Below are 18166 nucleotides of genomic sequence, written 5' to 3'. Positions count from 1 at the left end.
ACCAATCACTCATGGACAGTGACTTTCATCAGGCAAAGCAATTTGAAGATCAGAGGTTGCTAGGAGTAAACAAAGAGTTTATGATGAACAGGAAAATGAATTCATTAAAAGAAAGTGCTGCGTCTTAAGAGTTCAGGAAGATTAGGGGTACAAGATAATTGCAGATGACCAGTGGAGTTGGATCTGGCAGAGGAGACTGAAAAAATACTGCAAAAGGCCTTAGTCATGTGAACGGGTAATTTTACAAGAAGTGTCTGATTTGCATTTAACTTTCCACATGGGTGAAATTTTTGCTAAAGTCAGGATAGCAAATTACCATACTGCATATGAAATTGTAGTTCCTCCTAGTGAATGCTGACAAGGTACTGTCACTTGTCGTGCAAAGCAGTGAGGAGTCAGAGCTGCTCCAACAGAACTCTGTCTGGTTGTAACATATTTTTCTTTAGTGCCACATTTTTGTGTAGTTCAGAATTTAGGGAAATCAGCATTACAAACAGTCTCAATTTGGTTTAAAAAGCATTGTTTGGTAACATGTTCCTATCATGGCTTTATTAGTCTGTGCATATTTAAGTGGGATTAAATGTATGATTACTTTCTGATTTTGTGTTGGAATATTTTTGTCGCTTTGACTTTCCTAGCACAACAAATGCAGAGTGCTGGTATTGGAAATGAATTGATTATAATTTTTGTTTCATATAAAGATATGCATATGTGTCACAGAAGACTTTTGGTCTCACCATTTCCACTGAATGAATTTGAATGAAGGAGTAATTTACCAGGAACATGAATACGACGGATCACTTCCTGAGCAAATGTCCAAATTACTGCCTTTGAGAACACAGGGTATTTGATAAATTCATAATGGACAGATTCCCTGCTGCTGATGTACAACTGTACTAGAAATAAGGAATAAATTGCCAGTGGAAATTTGCTTTATACACCACAGTGATCTTGATACGTATCCCTACCTGCGGCCCCTCACTGCGTACTTAGCTGGCGTACCAAATGGCATCTTAGAGCAGGCTGATCCTGGCTGCCAGTAGTGTTCTTCTTTTTCCTCCTCATCACACCTGTCATCTCCTCCATTTGCATGTTAGCCCACTGCCTGTGTTATTTAATCACGGTTATTGAAATGAGGAATGAGGTTCTGCAGGGGTGCTGTTTGTAAATACCGCCTGAGAGCGTGGGGAATGCGTGTCTTTGCTCTGGATTGTGGAAGCAGTTCGGTCCATTGCGGATGCCAAGAACCACAAGTTTAGAAGGGAGAACAGGGACTGAATCTGTGTTTTGCTGGAGATGAGCCGCTGTGTAGTAGATGAGGCGCTCAGACCACATTATCCTTGTAGATGTGTGACTAACAGAGGAGCTTTGGGACTTGGCAGGGCTGATTGTGCTGAGAACTCGGTGTCCGCACGTGGATTCCTGCCAGGCGGAAAGGAACGGCTGCACGCTCAGCAGGTGGCCCTGAGAGAGCCCTGAGCTCAGCAGGGCTGGTGCTGCCTCACAGCTGTGCTGGGCACCTTGTGCCGAGAGACCGTGGGCAGCTTTGCTGTTATTCATGCAGTCTATTTGCATTTGGGAGTATTAAAAGCTGGTGTGATTCCTTCACCAGCACAACTTGCAGTTGCCTGTGTGCTCTCATGATTTCAGCTAGGCTGCCTCTTCTGCCTCTTGCCTATCTGTTGTGCTTCTTTGCAGGACTGATACGGAAGTGATGCATCACACAGGCCTAGTGATGGTAACATTACAATTACTTTGTACACAGGTGTCTTTTTAACGTGCTGGATGGCAAACGGCAAACTTTCCAAGTGCAGGTTTTCTGAGAGAAGCCTTCTTAGTCCATAAAGCACTCATTGCTTAATTCAGATTCTTGCATCTTTCTCTTATCTCGCAGAGTTGGGATTGTTAGGATGCAGGCTAATTACTAATGGAAGGAATTTGATCAGTACAGTTGATATAACTTGAGAGACTGTTTTTGTGATGCTGTGTGTTGGAGCAGAAGGTGGCTTATTCACAGGCCCTGAGCTGCAGCAAAACATCCTGCTAAGCTACAGCTTTGTCTGGTCAAGAAGCTGATTCCTCAGTGCTTGTGCGATGTGCTAAGATGCCATGTTTAAGCAGAAGCATTTGTACCCTTACAGTTACCCACTGTTATCCATGGAGCCTGCAGAGCAGAAGCATGCAGACACAAGAAGACATGGCTGGCTGTGCCCCATGGTGTGTGTGTGTGTGCATGTCTGCACGGGGGTTTGCAGGCATATGGAGCCATTTCATGGTTGTGTACAAATACTTTAGAGCAGTTTATTCAAAATCAGGTCTGATTGAAGTACTGATGAGATCCCTGGGACTTTTTATTGAAAATTCATATTTTAGAAATGATTGATATTCATCATTACAGTTTTCTTAAATGAGAGACATGGACACTTAGGATTCATACTGCATCCATAATTGGATTTGATGATGATAAGGTACATACTGCCATCACAGTGACCCTCAGTGACTTCTTAATTTAAAGCTGGCAGTACATAAAGGCCGTAACAGCTCTGAAGAGTCTGGGAGAACAAAAAGGGCTCATAATTATCTCACAGAAAAGTGGTGAAATGAAAACACACAGTTCACGCGCATGAATTTTCAGTATGCAGAATGGAAGTACCAGCTGCCGCTGGATTCTTGAGGGCATGTGTTCATGCTTTCATTGCTTGTGCCATCAAAATTGCTGCACTACTCCGTTTTAATCATGTAGAGGCAGCAGTCATGTTACTTTGTGTGTACAGCTAGAGAGGTGTGTTAGAAGCCAAGTCCCAGTGAAGCCAACTTTAAAGTAATCGTCAGCTGAGGTTTTCTACTCTTGAGTGTGCATGATGGAGCAGTTAATGGGAAAGCAGATTTCTTACAGTATTTTTAATGAGTGCAATAACTGGCTTTGCACTCAATTAAGAAAGCTGTGAAGAGCCTTCTATACAAGCAGGTAGCTGAAAAAGCCATTGGCCTCACTGCCAAGCACAAGTGTGTGGTGCCTTCGGGCTGCCTTCAGGCTGTAGGAGCATGAGTGCAGGCAGCTTGTTGCTGCTCCTTTGGGATGGCTGTATTCATGTGAGAAAGGCCCAAGGGGATCTTACTGCTGTGCAGGAGTGCTCTCAGGGGCAGTGAAGCAGCAGCACCCTGGTGCTCCTCACTGTGCTCAGGGGCAGGACGATGGCATTGGGCACGGCCCTGTCAGCGTGCTCTGCTCTGTGCTGACTTGGGACTGGCAGATGTTTTCTGGTGAAGAGTGAGGTGGTAGTTGGTTTGGACAGACTGTTCTGAAAAGACTTGTTTCCATTGAGCAGGGCAGTGTGGCTGCCCATGTTCCTTGTGCCCCCTGCAGAAGGGTGGAGCTGCTCAGTGCGCAGTACCAAGCTGCTGTCTAAAGATTTCTGTTTGAGGAGGAGGAATGAAGGGAAGCTGGACAGAACGTCACAGAAATACAGACTTAAATGTTGTTTCCCCAAAATACACTTGGTGTCATGACTTGTGTAGTGGAGGATGGACTATTAGGGGCTCTAAGGCAAGCGATAACTTCAGCCCTAAAAGACTTGTGGCCTTGAGGCACTGATATATGCTGCCTTAAAATCATAAGAGAACTGCTTCAGAAAGCAGCTGGGTTTGAGAACACAATGCACCAAATAAGCTTTACTTTTTTTAGGCTGTGAGCGAAAGGCACTCACAAATCTCCCATAGAAGTAAATGCGAGGGAAAAAGTGCTTTTTTTGCAGACAAACATGCAGCTCATCAGACACGGTCTCTGCACTGCTCCCTGTCTCCATTTTGCTCGTTCTTCATCTCTCCTGGTTGGCTTCGTGCTCTCTGTGTCTGTCTGCTCCTGTTTGGCTCCCAGGCCTCATCTAGGCTTCTGGAGATACTGCTGCCAGAAACAGCCGTCGCCTGGGGCTTTGAGGTAGCAGTTCTCTGGTTTATCTCTCCAGTTAATAACTGTAAGCTGAAGAAAGTTTCTTATTTACATTTGTTTTCACACACATAGCACTGAAGTTAAATATGTAGAATCTTACGCTCTTTTTTTTTTAAGCAAGACTATAAGCATACAAATCAGGCTGTTGTTTGAAGCTCAGTAAACATAAAGGAAGCAGCATTTTAATAAAAATGAAGAAGTGCAACCTGATCACATTTCAGCACATGTATATTTCATAAGTACATTTTCTGCAAAGCAAATACAGTATGAGATTGCTGTTACACATTTTCTCATCTCCTTAGCTTTTTCATCCTGAAGTAGACTGCCACTGCATAAACTAATGATAATGTGATCCATATTTTCTAATTTATGTGGAAAGCAGGCTAGTAATACAAAGCATTTTACATCTTTGGTATTCTTGTCCCTTGCCATTTTTCAACAACTATGCTGATTCTCTTCTGTTCAGTTTAATTTTGTGTATTTGACTTTGTACCTTTAGTTACTAAAAGTGCCTGTTTCTGAGGATTCAGTGAGATAGCATGATGTGACAGGTACAAGGCCTTTTACCCCGTTACACAGGATAGTTGGGTAATGAAGATGTGGGCTCTGTCCTTGAGCTGCACGGTGGCTGCGTGCGTTGGGCACAGCATTGACCTAAAGCTGACATTTGAAACGGAGCAATGAGAAATTGTCTCAAAAAAGGCAGAAAAGGGACAACAGTCAGAGATGTTCTAAAAATTCTGGAAGGGCCCAGCCGCTAAATGAATTCAGATGGGGATACGGCGAGTCCTGCCTCCCGTGGATGCATGAGTGGGTGCAGACAGACCACAGCAGCAGCACTTCACAGCTTCTGATCTTCTAATGCTCCCTGTGTCCTAAGAGGAGTTGGGAACAGGCTGTAATGCTCACGTGAAGGTGTCTGTGAGAAAACCTCCCGTTTCCTCATTTGTTTGTTTAAGACAGACGTGGCTTAGGGGATTCTGCTTCCAGGTCAGCTCCTGCAGGCAAAGAGCAGCCACCTGAGCAGCACGAGGCAGTGCGTGTCTTGCAGCAGCCCCTCTCACATCTCTGCTGTTTGTCTGCTCTTTGCAACAGAATCTCAGCCATCAGCATTTGTTTCTGCCTGAAATCTTCTTTAGAAATCTGCTATGAGTGTGTGCTTACTTTAGTGTTTAAAACAGGAGAAATAAAATATTTTTTTCTGTTTTTTACACATCAGGTAAGGGTCTGCTCAAACCTTTCAAGAAGCCCACGTGAGACCTGTGGAAGAAACTTGCTTGAGGGCTAGTGCTTGCTAGTTAATGGCTTCTGCTCTCCTCTTCTGGTGCTCTCCTCACAGGGTTCTTGTTGTCTTTGTTCTAGGAGTGGATTTGTTGGAAACTTTTTTTACAGACTCCTACTTTGTACAGACTTTCTTTACCTGTGGGCAAGATACTGTTTTCTTACACAAAGACATCACAGCATTGCTGTGTGAAGAAGGAACTTTCAGACGTAGGGAATGATGGACTGCTGAAAGGTGCCTGCTCACAGAACAACATGCCAAGAATCTGAAATGTATTTCTGTATGAAATGCTCGTCTTTGAAAGCATGCACTCGCTGGGGGTTTTTCGTCTTGCGTGGTCTGTTCAGAGCCCTCAGCCCTGGTTCTGGCTTCAGCATGGATGGGTCATTGCAGTTGTTTTCTCTCATCTGCACTTGGGTAGTTTTCCTTGAAAGATTCTTCTTCCTGCTGTCACCCACGTGCTGACGGATACTTTCCATTTTTGGATGGTTGAAAAAATATTTTCCATGTGATAACAATTGGAAAGCTCTAAATTGCAGGTGGTGCTTTTGTTTTGCATTCCTTTGATTTTTTAATGATATCCTATTTACTGTGATTAAGGAGGATTTCCTCCTCATTAATTTGCCTTTCTCACCAAAGAGGTTTCTGACTGATGCGGAGGAGTGCACGTGTGCAGCACGGTGCTGCCTGAGGCTGGGAGCTGTGCAGGGCTCCAGCCTGCGCCTGCAGGAGCGTAAATTCAGGAACAGCGCGCAGGTCTTGTGGCTCCCTGCATTACGCAGCAGGACTCTGCTTATTTCTGGGTTTTTATGGACAACTCCTGTGATGATTTTGTTTCGAGCTCCATATTTAAGCACTGTGATTATGTAAGACCATCTGTTGAAATGTATTGAGTTTAACTAGTGAGGCGTTCGTGTCCCTTGCCAGTGTGGTGTCATAATAACCCACTGAATCAGGGAAGTGTCTGAGTGAGCTTAAAATTTGCAGGTCTAAGTTTGTCCAATAAGCTTGAATTTTTCTGGTCTTATCCTCTTAAGTAAATGCTGCTTTTATGAAGCCTGAGTATCTTGAATGTTTTTCATCTTTATCCGTGTTAGGAACTCATGTTTCCTAATGTCAGTCATGTGCCTTTTCTTCCACTTCATGTGAGCAGGTGTAAGGATTAGGAAAAGTTATTTCCATTTTGTGGTATGGTTAATTTTTAATAGGATTGTGTGGTTTAATGTTACCACGAAAAGAGAACTGTATTTCTTCTCCCTACTGCATATATTTGAAAGATGGACTCAGCTCTGCAATCTGTGCTGATGTGAGTAATCTTGTTTAGTTTTTTGTGAACTGGTTCACAGGGTGACAGCATGATTCCTGAATCCAAACTTGCAGAATAAGGCTATCCCAATTTCTTTGTGTAGAACTGTATGTGGTGCGTGATGTTGGGTTGCAGTTTTGTGACGTTTTGTTGTAGCTGCAGAGTAATGTTGCTGGCCGCTGGCAGAAGGCGCTGCAGGGTGTCTTGGTGCAGATGAGCGTGTTCAAATTAGAGTGAGGTTGTTCAGGGTCATGAAGTACAGGTTGTGGCGAAGTGGAACATGGGAAGCAGGAAGAGAGAAGAGAAAGGATGCAGGACAGAGGCAGAGGAAAAATGTGACATAAGAAAAAGAAAAGGCAAGGAGGTAGTAGGAAGCAAAGATTTCAAGAAAGGAAAAATAGGCAATTAGGTGTGTGGGAGAAATGGAGGAGTGAGATCAGAAGTGAGCAATGGAAAATCCGTGAGAAAACCTCTGTATCACAATGGAAGTAAAAGAGTAGAACGAAGGTCTGTTGGTAGAATTGAGAACAGGATTTTTTCCTTCTTTTCGTTTCCTTTTCTGTTTCATTCTAAAGCTTCCTTTTGCTATAATGTGATGTCTTCTGTTCCTTTTCCTTCTATCTCTCTTACATTTTGTTTTCTAAGAACATCAGAGCTGTGTTTGATCATGACATACAGCTGACTGCAGCTTTTTCGCTGCACAGTTGAGCTGGAAAGCAGCTGATTTGAAATCTGCTTTATTCCAGTTTGAAGACTTCATGGATTCACATAATAAATAGAACTAGCATAGTCTGTCAATTAAGTCATGAATAAGTAGAATCCTCACTCTTTTCTCTGGAAAGGAATGTTGGTGCATATCTTACTCTTCGTGTTGCCAACTTAGATCTAAACCTGAAAATGTTTTCATTGAAAACCAGTGTGTAGGGAACTGATACTGCCCAGTTTGTTTCTGTGGTAGATGCTATTGCTGCACTAAAAGCTCCCACTGATCCATCTGACTGCCTTTACGAAGCTATAAATGATGCTTCAGCAGAGACCTGATCCTTCTGGAGCAGAAGGGCTGTGTGGAAGTAAGTAAGGAGCTGCGTGACTGAGGGAAGGACCTGAGGAAACTGAAACACTGCTGTAGTTTTGAGACTTGAAAGAAAAAGAAAAAAAAAAAGGCTCAAGAAGACCATTTTGGTGTTCAGACCATCACCTTGGGCAGCATGAGAAGTGCTGCCAGCAGCTTGAAGGCGGCGATCCCTCTGCTCAGCACTTTTGAAGCCAGGCCCCCGGTGTAGGAGGGATGTGGGCACTCTGGGCAGAGCCCAGCAAAGGGCCACTGAGGTGCTGCAGGGCCCAGAGCATCACTGCAGGGAGGAGAGGCTGAGAGCAGGGGCTGCTCGGCCGGGGCAGCTCAGGGATCCCACCTGCACCCATCAGCGCTGCAGGAACGCCGGGCCAGGAGCCAGCTGTGTCAGCACAGCCCTGCCCTCAGCACTGCTGGGCCGGAGCTGCACAGGGAGCAGGGCTGCAGGGCTCTGATGCCTGGGAACGAATGTGACATCTGCTGAGGCTTTAAGCAAGAGGCGCTGCATGCTTTACTGATAATTCCAATTAAACATTAATTAAGAAGCAGATGATGAGCCTGACCTTGAATCAGTTCTTAATGATGGTGTATTTTGTTTCTGTCTCACTGTAAGAACTCTGTTGTACTTGCTGAAGAGGCATGCTTTGAGTAGGCAGTGAAAGTCATTGTTTTCCCTTATTAGGTATGAATGAGTCTTTGCACATTAGGCCATTGAATTGCAGAAATCTTTCAGTATTCCTTCAGTATTGTTTTAGTGATCCAAAATTAGCAATAAAGTACGTATGAGGAAAGCAAGCTGCCATGAATATACGAGATTTTAAGTGCTTTCTGGTGTAGCATTAACCCTCAGGCTGTGATGTTTGTAATAAATCAACCAAACCTCCACATATAAGGCATAATTGACTGAAAATCAGTCTGAGCAAGTCTACATGGCCCAAGGGACTTCTAGATGGATATATCCCTTTTAAGCTCTGCGTTTTCAGATGAGAGTTTACCTAGTTTGCTACTACCTTCCTGTCAATATTATTGCTTTCCTGCCAATATTATTAGTTTCTCTTGAGAATTTTCTTACTTATTAGGGAAATGTTAACGTAATGCATTCTGAATAAATAATTGCATAAAAATGACTATGGTTTTGGACAGACTTTTTTTTCCCCTTTTGCTACTATTTGTAAATATTTGTATGGATTCACTTCAGATTTGGTTAATGATTTTACCAAATATGGTTTATATAAAGGCCCTTGAAAATCTCTCAGTATTCATTAAGCGTTGGATTGTGACGGTAATGCTGTGCTGAGTTGTGATGTTACAATAGCTGCCATACTTTGCCAATAGGCAGAGAAAAGACATTCTGGTTCCTTTCATCTCCCAAACTCAAGTACAGTTACAAAGTAGGCTGTCTGCAGTGAAGCCCCAGACAAAACAGCCAGAAGAACTCAACTGCTTAGAACTTTTAAAATGATATTAGGCATTACGGAGTATCAAATGAGTGCCTTTTGGTGTTGAAAAGAACAGCCAGACTGAAATTATCTGTGATCAACACTGTGTTTTGTTCTGCACCAAATGTCGTGGTCCGGTAGTTGAAAATGATGGACTTCAGGAGATACACAAGTGCTGTCTGGAGCATTAAGCTATCATTAGTATTTTTTCTACCTTACGACGCTCAGCAGAGTGCAGAAGCATGCTCTGTAACTGCACATGTGTGATTAGCTTTTAGCAGCCAAACCTGAGTCGTTCCCTCATCAGGAAACAGATGTGTCTGTGTGAGTACACTGAGAGGGCATGGCATAATCAGCTGTAAAGTGAGTTATTTACTAGTAACATAGCAATGAATTGGTCTCAGTCCCCTCTACGAGCTTCTTTGCGTTCTCATCAGCTTCTCAAATAGCAGTGGGTAACTTTAATGGCACTCTTAATGCTTCATGGCTCATGTAGCTGTGGGAGCTGGCAGGCAGAGGCCCCCGCGGCGCTCCTGCCCTGCCGACCTCTGGTGCTGCATGGAACTTTTCCTAAGAGTTTTAAAAACAAAAATCCAATTATGGATAAGGGAAGTCTGCTTAGAAAAATGTGAAGCTGAAAGCTGTCCTGAAGCGAAGCGAGCGTTTTCTTTGTGAGTACAGATACCAGGAAGTGAAAGGTGGTGGGAAAGTGCAGCTGATTGCTTCTGCAGTCTGCACCATTCCTTCCTTGCTTCCTTCAGGTTCCGTGGACACACTGTCCTTTTGAAGAGCTCATGCTTCAACTGAATCTTTCCATTCCAAAAAATTAGAAGTTCTTCTGTAAGAGGAATGTTTTCATTTTGTCTTCTCATATATTCTCATTTCTGCAGCTTTTCAGATACAAACACAGTCGTTCTTAGCATCAGCAAAGTTAACAGACCTTATTACCATCACTCAGAATTAGTTAGCAGCCCTTTCTTTATTCAGCATTAAGAAAAACACTCCAAAAACATATCCACGTTTGGTTGCCATTTGGGGAGGGAGTTTGAGGAGGTGGTTGGACTGGGTGATGTTGGAAGTCTTTTGCAACCTTGATGATTCTATGATTCTGAGTGTCATTTTTAGGGACTCCAAACACAGGTGACACAAAAGCAGTGGCTAGAGCTGGCACATCAATTCTCAGCCCACATAACCTCTAAAATCTTTTCAAATTTATTAGAGTTGTGGAAAACAAGCATTTTTTTTAGTATTCTTAGAGAATGTGTGAAGTGTGCCAGACCTGCTTTACCTCATGCATTTCTGTTACAGCATCACTTGTGGGGTTTTTTTCAGCTCCCTTTTCCTGTTTTTCTGACCTGTTCCAAAGCTTCATGTCAGAATAGAAGTCTTCCTGACGAAGCCCCAGGAAGATGTCTCTAAGCAATAGCAGTCTTCTGTGCTGGGAGAAATTAAGACGTTTCCTTGTCTCCTTTCATTCAGGCTGCTGAAAGGCTGCCATCTTCCTGCGGTGCTGCTCCTCTCCTTGGGACTCCTCTGGGAGAGCCCAGCCTGTTTCTGCCTCTGTGCTTGTTTGGAGGATTCCTCCTGTGGTGCATGAAAGCCAGCTCCTTCCTTAATATAAAGACCCTTAGTCTTCATGACGTGTGTGTGTGTGTGTGTAGAGTAGGCAGGATTCCCTTTTTCCAAACAGGTTTTTCTTTGCCGTGACGTGCAGTAAGTTGTGTCCTGTGCTTTGTCCGTGTTCTTTGGACATCATTTCTGGTAACGTTTGTGCTTTCAAATTAAAGCAGTGCTGTCCTCTGTGCAAAAATTGCATCACTTCAAGAAATCCCCGTGCTAGAACAGTGATAACTTTGTTGGTGTAAGTAAAAAGCAGTCATAGCCAGAAAATGCAATTTCTTAGCTCTCTAGAGGCAGAATTATGTTCCAAAGCATTCAGTCTTCATTCATTAGAACTGGGTTTGATGCTGACTCCTGAGGGTGAATTTCATGGTCTGCTCATTCAGCCTTCCTTGAAGGTTAATGGGAGAGAAAATAGTGAGGAAGTAACTATGAAAAGAGAAATGAAAAGGGAAGACAGCCCACTGCGCAGCTCTTGAGACTATGAGCGGGCAGTGAAATGTGCAAACAGAGTTACAAATGGCTCCTGTGGTCATTAATTTTATTACCATTGGAAAAAGTTCCATGTATACAGCTGATTTTCTTGCTGCTTCCGGATGGGTTCATAGCTGGGTCACTCCTTGCCTTCTTGCATTTTTTTCATCCTGTCAGAAGGGGATAATTGTTTCTCTCCAGCTGTTCGGATTCTCCATTTAACTCTCTCAGTGCTGTTTTGCACAGCAGTTAGCTATCACTGCCCAGCTCCTGCTAGCAGAGCAGCATCTCCTTTTCTCCAACATGGTTGGAGAATGTGGTTAGCAATGTCTAAGGTAGGGTTGGTTCTAGAGCACATTGTTACATTTACTGGTATTTGTTCAGTGGTTAGGTAGGCTTGCACTAGTGCAGCTAGTGCTAGGAAGCTGTGCAGCAAAATTAAAAGCATTCATATCATGCTGTTCCATGAATTATATTCATAGCCTGCTGTGCTCTCTATTAGAAAGCAAACAGTTACTGTGAGGAGGTGCACTGAAGAATAGCATCCTGCTAGCTGTCTGTCTCCTCCTGTCAATTCACTGAGCTGGTGGCTGCTCAAAGAAAGTGACATGGCGAAGTGTCTTGTCTCAGGAGAGCCATTACACCGCAGCTTGGAGAACGTGTTATTTTCCATGTCTTAACTATCCAGACTTGAGCTTCTCTCAACTTTAATAGCTACAGATTTTGCTACTGTCTCTGTCTTGCTATCCACTAGAAGAACAACGCCTTCCTGAATGCAACTGTCCCTTCTCTTCCTGGTATATACTGCCTCTTCCTTAATAGCTCTTCCTTTTCACTGTTGCCTTCTTGGAATCACTGTTACCTTAGAATAGCTTGTTTCTCTTCTCCCCACTTGGCACATTTCCTGAATGACAGCACCTGATCATCTCTGGTAATGTGTGTACAGTGTAACCAGATGGGTTCATTCTCATTTCAGCCATCTTGTCTGTTGCTGACCTCACCGAAGTTTTGGCAGTGTTTTCATTTTTCACTACCATGCTGTGCACAGGGAGAGACATGCACGTCACCTTTGTACCCCACCCAGTGGAAACATTGGGGCTTTCTCACTTCCAGCTCCATCTGTCTCTTACTAACACTACAGCTCACCAAAAGCGTTCAGTTCACTGCAGTCTCAATCTCCTGTCTGTGTTTACAGCACAGAAGGGAGTCATGGTGGTCTGGCAATGGGCATTTCTTGGAATTAGCACATCTGCTCAGAGAGGGTGCTGCTGCTCACAGGGACAGCTTGTGACGTGTTACTGCATGGAGCAGAAATCCACTGCTTTTAAAATGAGCATCTGCACAGCATGATTCTGTTTTGCTTGAGTTGGAGACGCTGCAGTCCAGCCAACAATGAGTATATAAAGTTAAATCATATTTTAGGTGTAATGGAATTATTTCTGATTTACACTGCTCTAATTGCTCAAATTCAGTAAGCACCCTTTCCCTACAGCACAGCAATACAGCTGCAGCGGAAATGGATTAAGAATAAAATGTCTGCCTTTGATTAGAAGCCACCATTGATGAAGTTCATCTGGAACAAATAAGCAGATGCAATAAGAAGCTGCAGTCTAACCATCTTATGCCTGAAAACGATGTCTGAATCCAGTAGAACAAAAACCAATCATTTGGTTTGGCATTTTTTTTGAGAGCCTGTTAAGGAAGAAATCTGAAAACAAGTGCTTTTGAGGAGTAAATTACAAAAGCATTTGTGGGATTATATACGGTTATGCCAGCTTTTTACACAGTGTGACAGTGACAGGACGAGGGGAATGGCTTTACAGTACAAGGGAGAAGTTGGGTTGGATGTGGGGAAGAAATGTTTTATCAGAGGGCGGCGAGGCGCTGGCACAGCTGCCCGGAGAGCTGTGGGTGCCCCATCCCTGGAGGCGTTCAGGCCGGGTTGGATGGGGCCATGGGTGCTGATGGAGTGGTTGGCAGCCTGCCCATGGCAGGGCTTGGCACGGGAGGATCTTTGAGGGCCCCTCCAGCCTGAGCCGTCCGTGATACGATATGGTTCTGGGATGCTACTTGATTTACTTCACACACATTCCTGAGTTGCTGCATGCAGCATCGTAGAAATCCTCCCATAGATGCCGAATGCTGCTGACTCTCTGAAGAGCTGCTGTTGTGCAGTGCTGATTGAAATGAGGCCAGGAGAGGAGATCTTCACGCTTTACATATTCTCTCTTTGTGGCCAGTCTTTAGCACAGAAAATTTGCACCGGGATAAATGAATGTATATTGCACAAGACAGTGTTGTATTGGGACCCTCCTGTCATCCAGGAGTCTAAATGCAGAGAATAAGGGGAATAGGTGGTAAGGATCCACAAATCCCTGCTTTCTTTGACGCAGTCTCGATGAAGGACGTAGCAGCAGATAAGTGAGTCTTTCTTTCTCTTGGTTTCTGCAAGGTCATCCGTTGTGGTTTTGACACTGATATCCTCCTGTTTGTTTAGAAAACATGGGAGTAGAAGGGGGCTGTGATGAGACTGCCTACGTCTCTGCTTGCCTACCTGTCTTTGCCACCTTCAGTCTAATTGAATCTGAAAAAATTCAGTGAAATTTACGGGTGAAGTTGGAATTAGAAAGGTAGTGTACCCCTAAGTTCTGAAATGGTGCAGTAGGAACTTGTACTTTAGAAGAGAACAGTGAATCCTAGTGCAGATTCTTTTGCTCCAGCTGTAAGAGAGGTTTCAGACTCAGGTTGTACTGGACACACGAGTCCAGGATACCACGAGGCACAGCTGGTGAAGTGTAGACAGTGAAGAAGTGTGCAGAGAAGATCATAATAGGGGAGTTGTCAGAAAATTTTTGGTTGATAGCTGCAGTCAGAGCTATTACACATCCTGTGCAGGTTTAATGGCTTGGGATAGAGGAGCAAAAATTTGTATAGGTAATATAGATTTCCCAGGTAAAACATGTTTCCCAGGCATTATTAACATTGCTCTGAATACCTCACAGTAATGTGACAAGGGCAAATGAAGACAACACAGGCAGAACATAAAAACAAACATAGAATTTAAAAATGACAGTGATTGATCATGTGTCAGGAGACACTAAGATGTGCTGGAGTGATTTAAGCTGGTTTGTTGCAGTTCAGCATCTGAGCTAGTTAATAGCTGGGAAGGCATAGATCCCAGCTGATGTTTTCTTTTGTTGTTGGAATATTTATAAAGTCTCTGTTTGTATTCACCAGCACATGGGAGAGACTGGGCTCTGCTGCGGTCTGTCTCCTGGCTGAGGAGCCCACCAGAGTCTGTCTCTTCTCATCAGCTTCTCATTTTCATGAAAACTGTGAAAACTGAGTGGCTCGACACCATCAGATTGTGACTAAAATGATCATTTTGTCAAAAGAAATTGAGGAATTAAGAGTGGGAGAGAGACGTGCATCTGCATATTTCACAGGTGGCCACGTGTTTCCTGAGAAGGCCAGACTCTAATAGGTGTCCAGACGAGGGTGAATGATGCTCCTTTTTCTTCTCATCTCTTGACTGTACTTCTGACCCGGCTCACGCTGTTAATCTAAAGATTTAGAGCACTGTCCTTAATTTAATGTTGACTTGTGGGAGCAAAGGTGATGGTGATTTGTAAATACAAAGAAGTGAGCCTTGGCCTTCAACTGGCACAGCGCAGATTAACAATCAGTCGTCCATCAGGATGGATAAATCACAAAAGCCAAGTCAAATCCTGTAGAGTTAAAGGCCAGATGGATGGTCCAGATCCAGGACTGCGCCTCATGTGGAAGGCAGGATGGATGCCACTGTGCATTGCTGGCAAGATGGTTGAAGATCTGGCTGGTTGTGAGTGCAGCCCTTCCTAGTGCTGTGGCCAAGCAGCTTGGCAACTGAGAGTGAAGGACAGATGATGGATTTCCTTGGCTCTGCTCCTCACACTGTGGGCTAGCTGTGGCAGAGCCGCAGCCATGTACTGGTTTTGTCTGCCTGCTCTGGGGGCTCTGGCACCTCTGGGAGCTCCGTGCTGCCCCAGCACGAGGGAGGACAGGTGGCAACCAGGGCTGGCTCTGTGCTCCCTTACTGATGAGTGGAACTGAATGAGATTGGGTCCTTACTAACAGGTGGATTTGTAGTGTTACACAGATTACGGTGTAGCTGGAGCAGCTTCACCATGCAGTCCTTACTCAGAAAATACTGTTCCTGCATCTCTGTCGTGTATTTGAATGCAGAGTATTGCCCAAAACAAAAGAGAGGCAGAGTTCTCCTAGAAGATTGCACTGAACTTACCTGCTCACTTACTGTCCAAGTGTTGTAAATTTTGTCAGCTGATAAGCTTTATCAGTATTGTATTTTCTTATGAAAAAATGTCTGTAAATACCGAAATGCACGTGGCTGTGGTTCTACCAGTGTGATTAGAGCAGGCAGTGAGCACTTCGATCTTAATCACATGGGAAATGGAAGTTGTATAAACCCCAGACTGAGTTGAGAGACCACATACACCACACGCAGACAGGCAGCACCTTGCTGATGTGCATGGCTGTTGCCTGTCATTAATGAAGGGCTGTCACTAAGTAACTGTACAATTAGCATCCATATGGTGTGCACATGCATGCACACACGCTTGCAGGGGGAGTAGGAATACAAAAAGGCAGGCACAGCCTTCTGTTTCATCCTCATAAAAGGCTCCCGCAGCTCTTACCATGCTAAGCTCGGAGCATAGAAGTGCAGAAGAATAAAAGCAGCTCTCCAGCTGGTGATGCACAGCCACGAAGCAGCCATGGGCTTTACGGGAATGACATTTATGGCTGACATCAGATCTGAGTATTTGCATTGGATTTCAGTGTCAGCATCGGAGGTGGGGCTTAGCAGGGACACTGATCCAGCTAAGAGGCAGCTCTGTCTGGGAAGATACTCACTCCCCATTTCTCTGCTATCCTGCTTGCTTCTGACTCCTCCCTCCTGCAGCTCAGATCAGCACAGGGTGAATCCAACAGCCTCCCATTTCTACTATTATTCTCCTTGAGCTTGAACATACCTGGTGCTCTACCTTCATTTCAGCTGAACTCGTGAGTAAGGCACGTTGCCTGATATCTCTCAAAAGTGAATAGCTTGTTATTACCTGAAGAGACTGAATTAACTATCTTCCAGTATTGAAAGGGTTATGAAGAGCTGTATTTTTTCCAGCACCTCTGGTACTTCTTTGTTGCCTGGTTTTTCAAGAGCATGAGTTATTCTGGTTATCAAGGGAGCTTAAACCCGAATATTTCTTCACCGGATGCTACAAAGAAAGAAAGGAAACAAACTTGCAACGTGGAACTAACAGTTATGGTTTCAGCTTGTGAAAACTTGCAGAGTCAGTGAGAAGGCAAGGAGCAACATTTGCCGAGGACAATGTCGGTGATGCTTAGTAATTTGTCACTCAATGGGACAGGCTTCTTCGCTGAAAATCATGGCATTATAGATAAACCTAATGAGCAGAGAACTTTGAATGTCTTTCTGTTTTGCTTGACTTTTATCATTGCATTCACAGTGCTTCTGGGCAGCATTTATTCACTAGTTTCCCTGCTTAAAATGCAGAATAAATCCACAATTTCAATGATTGTGACCTCTTTGTCAATAGACGATTTGATCAGCATTGTGCCAGTGATTATTTTCATGCTCACCCAGTGGTCGGGTGATGCCCTTCCTCAGCCTCTGTGCACCACCTCAGCTCTTATATATTTATTCCAGGGCATTTCTAGCAATCTGAAAGGGTCTCTTATAGTTTCCTACAACTTCTATAGCATCAACAAAACTGAGGCAATGAACTGCAGTGCTTCGAAACGACGAGTGAGCATCATGTGGGCAATTCTCAGCATTTGGATCATCAGTTTGCTCATCTGCATTTTGCCTCTCTGTGGTTGGGGCAGATACATCCCCACCTCATGGGGCTGCTTCACAGACCATGCAAGCTCTTACATCTTATTCTTATTTATTGTCTACTCGTTGTGCTTTTGCCTCCTCACAGTGCTGTCTGTCCCTCTAACTTACCAGCTGTTGTGCTCAGATGAACAACAGCTATTACACATCGACTACCAGGAAATCTCTCGAGGCTACATCACCCCTGGGACACCTGCAGGCTGCAGTACTGCCACCCCATGTCTGTCACCAGTGGACCCTGTGGATAAAACCCTGAAGCATTTCCCAAATGCGTGTCAAAGCTCAAAGGCAGTTTTTAGGAAAGGTGTGGCTGAGGGCAGTGGACTCGAGCCCCGATGCACGAACAGCGCAAAGAGCAGGAGCTTCACAGTGGGCTTTGCCCAGAAACGATTCTCACTGATTCTTGCATTGACAAAAGTCATTCTCTGGCTTCCAATGATGGTAAATTGTCAGATTGATTTGCTTTTTCATGTTTATTTATGTTTAAATGGGGCAGGAGCTGATGTGCCATGAATTGAAATAGATGAACAGTAGCTGTTGCAGTTGTTCCTTACAGTGTACATTGTGTCAGCAAAAGTCCTTTTGAACGTGTCTGCACCGCTTTACATGAATTTAACTGCTTTTCTGCAGGCTTGACAGAGACTGGTTTGTCAGATGTTACTCTGTCATCACATCATTTGTATCACCTGAGCACAGAGATGAATAAGGTCCACCTTTTTGTGTTTCTAGCTGCCTGATGAGCATTTTTTCAGCATAGGGTCTGTGAATATTAGTAAGCTAGTTTTTGTGCCCCTCCCCATAGCGGTAAGTGACGTCCTTTGCCAAACTGGCTGAAAAATTAGATTAAAAATTATTTTTTAGAAAAATGAGATTTGTATGTATCTTTTTAATCTCTATACGAAGAGTATATGTGGTGGGGCAGGTGGTTTTTCATGTGCATGCGCTGGTATATTTGGGAACAGATATAGTCATTAATAGTTAGGAAGGAGGAGGTTGAGGGAATGGGATGTGGGTTTGGGTTTGAGTTATGTCTGGGACTGGAGTATGTGTAGACACAGCAGCTAAGCTTTCCTCAACTGAAAGAGAGTGTCACAGAGCATCTGCTGCATG

General features: G+C 44.1%; 1 protein-coding gene across 3 annotated transcripts in view; it reads left to right on the top strand.

Annotated features, from left to right (window-relative positions):
* The window catches only part of GPR149 (G protein-coupled receptor 149), a 107713-nt gene that overhangs the window by 69782 nt on the left and 19765 nt on the right, over positions 1–18166 (top strand). The window contains exon 1 of one of the 3 annotated variants that reach the window (XM_042820816.1): positions 16529–17497. The exons of the other annotated variants lie outside the window; for them this stretch is intronic. Coding sequence (XP_042676750.1) covers positions 16529–17497 — 969 coding nt within the window. Of the gene's footprint in view, positions 1–16528; positions 17498–18166 lie in introns of those variants that run through there. 3 annotated transcript variants of the gene reach the window in all.

The sequence above is a fragment of the Centrocercus urophasianus genome, unplaced genomic scaffold (assembly GCF_019232065.1).
Source record: "Centrocercus urophasianus isolate 14NV4802_14NV808 unplaced genomic scaffold, USGS_Curo_1.0 seq_19, whole genome shotgun sequence".
Taxonomy (NCBI): domain Eukaryota; kingdom Metazoa; phylum Chordata; class Aves; order Galliformes; family Phasianidae; genus Centrocercus; species Centrocercus urophasianus.
The sequence above is the reverse complement of the archived record's forward strand: the minus strand, read 5'-3'. Positions and strand labels throughout refer to the sequence as shown.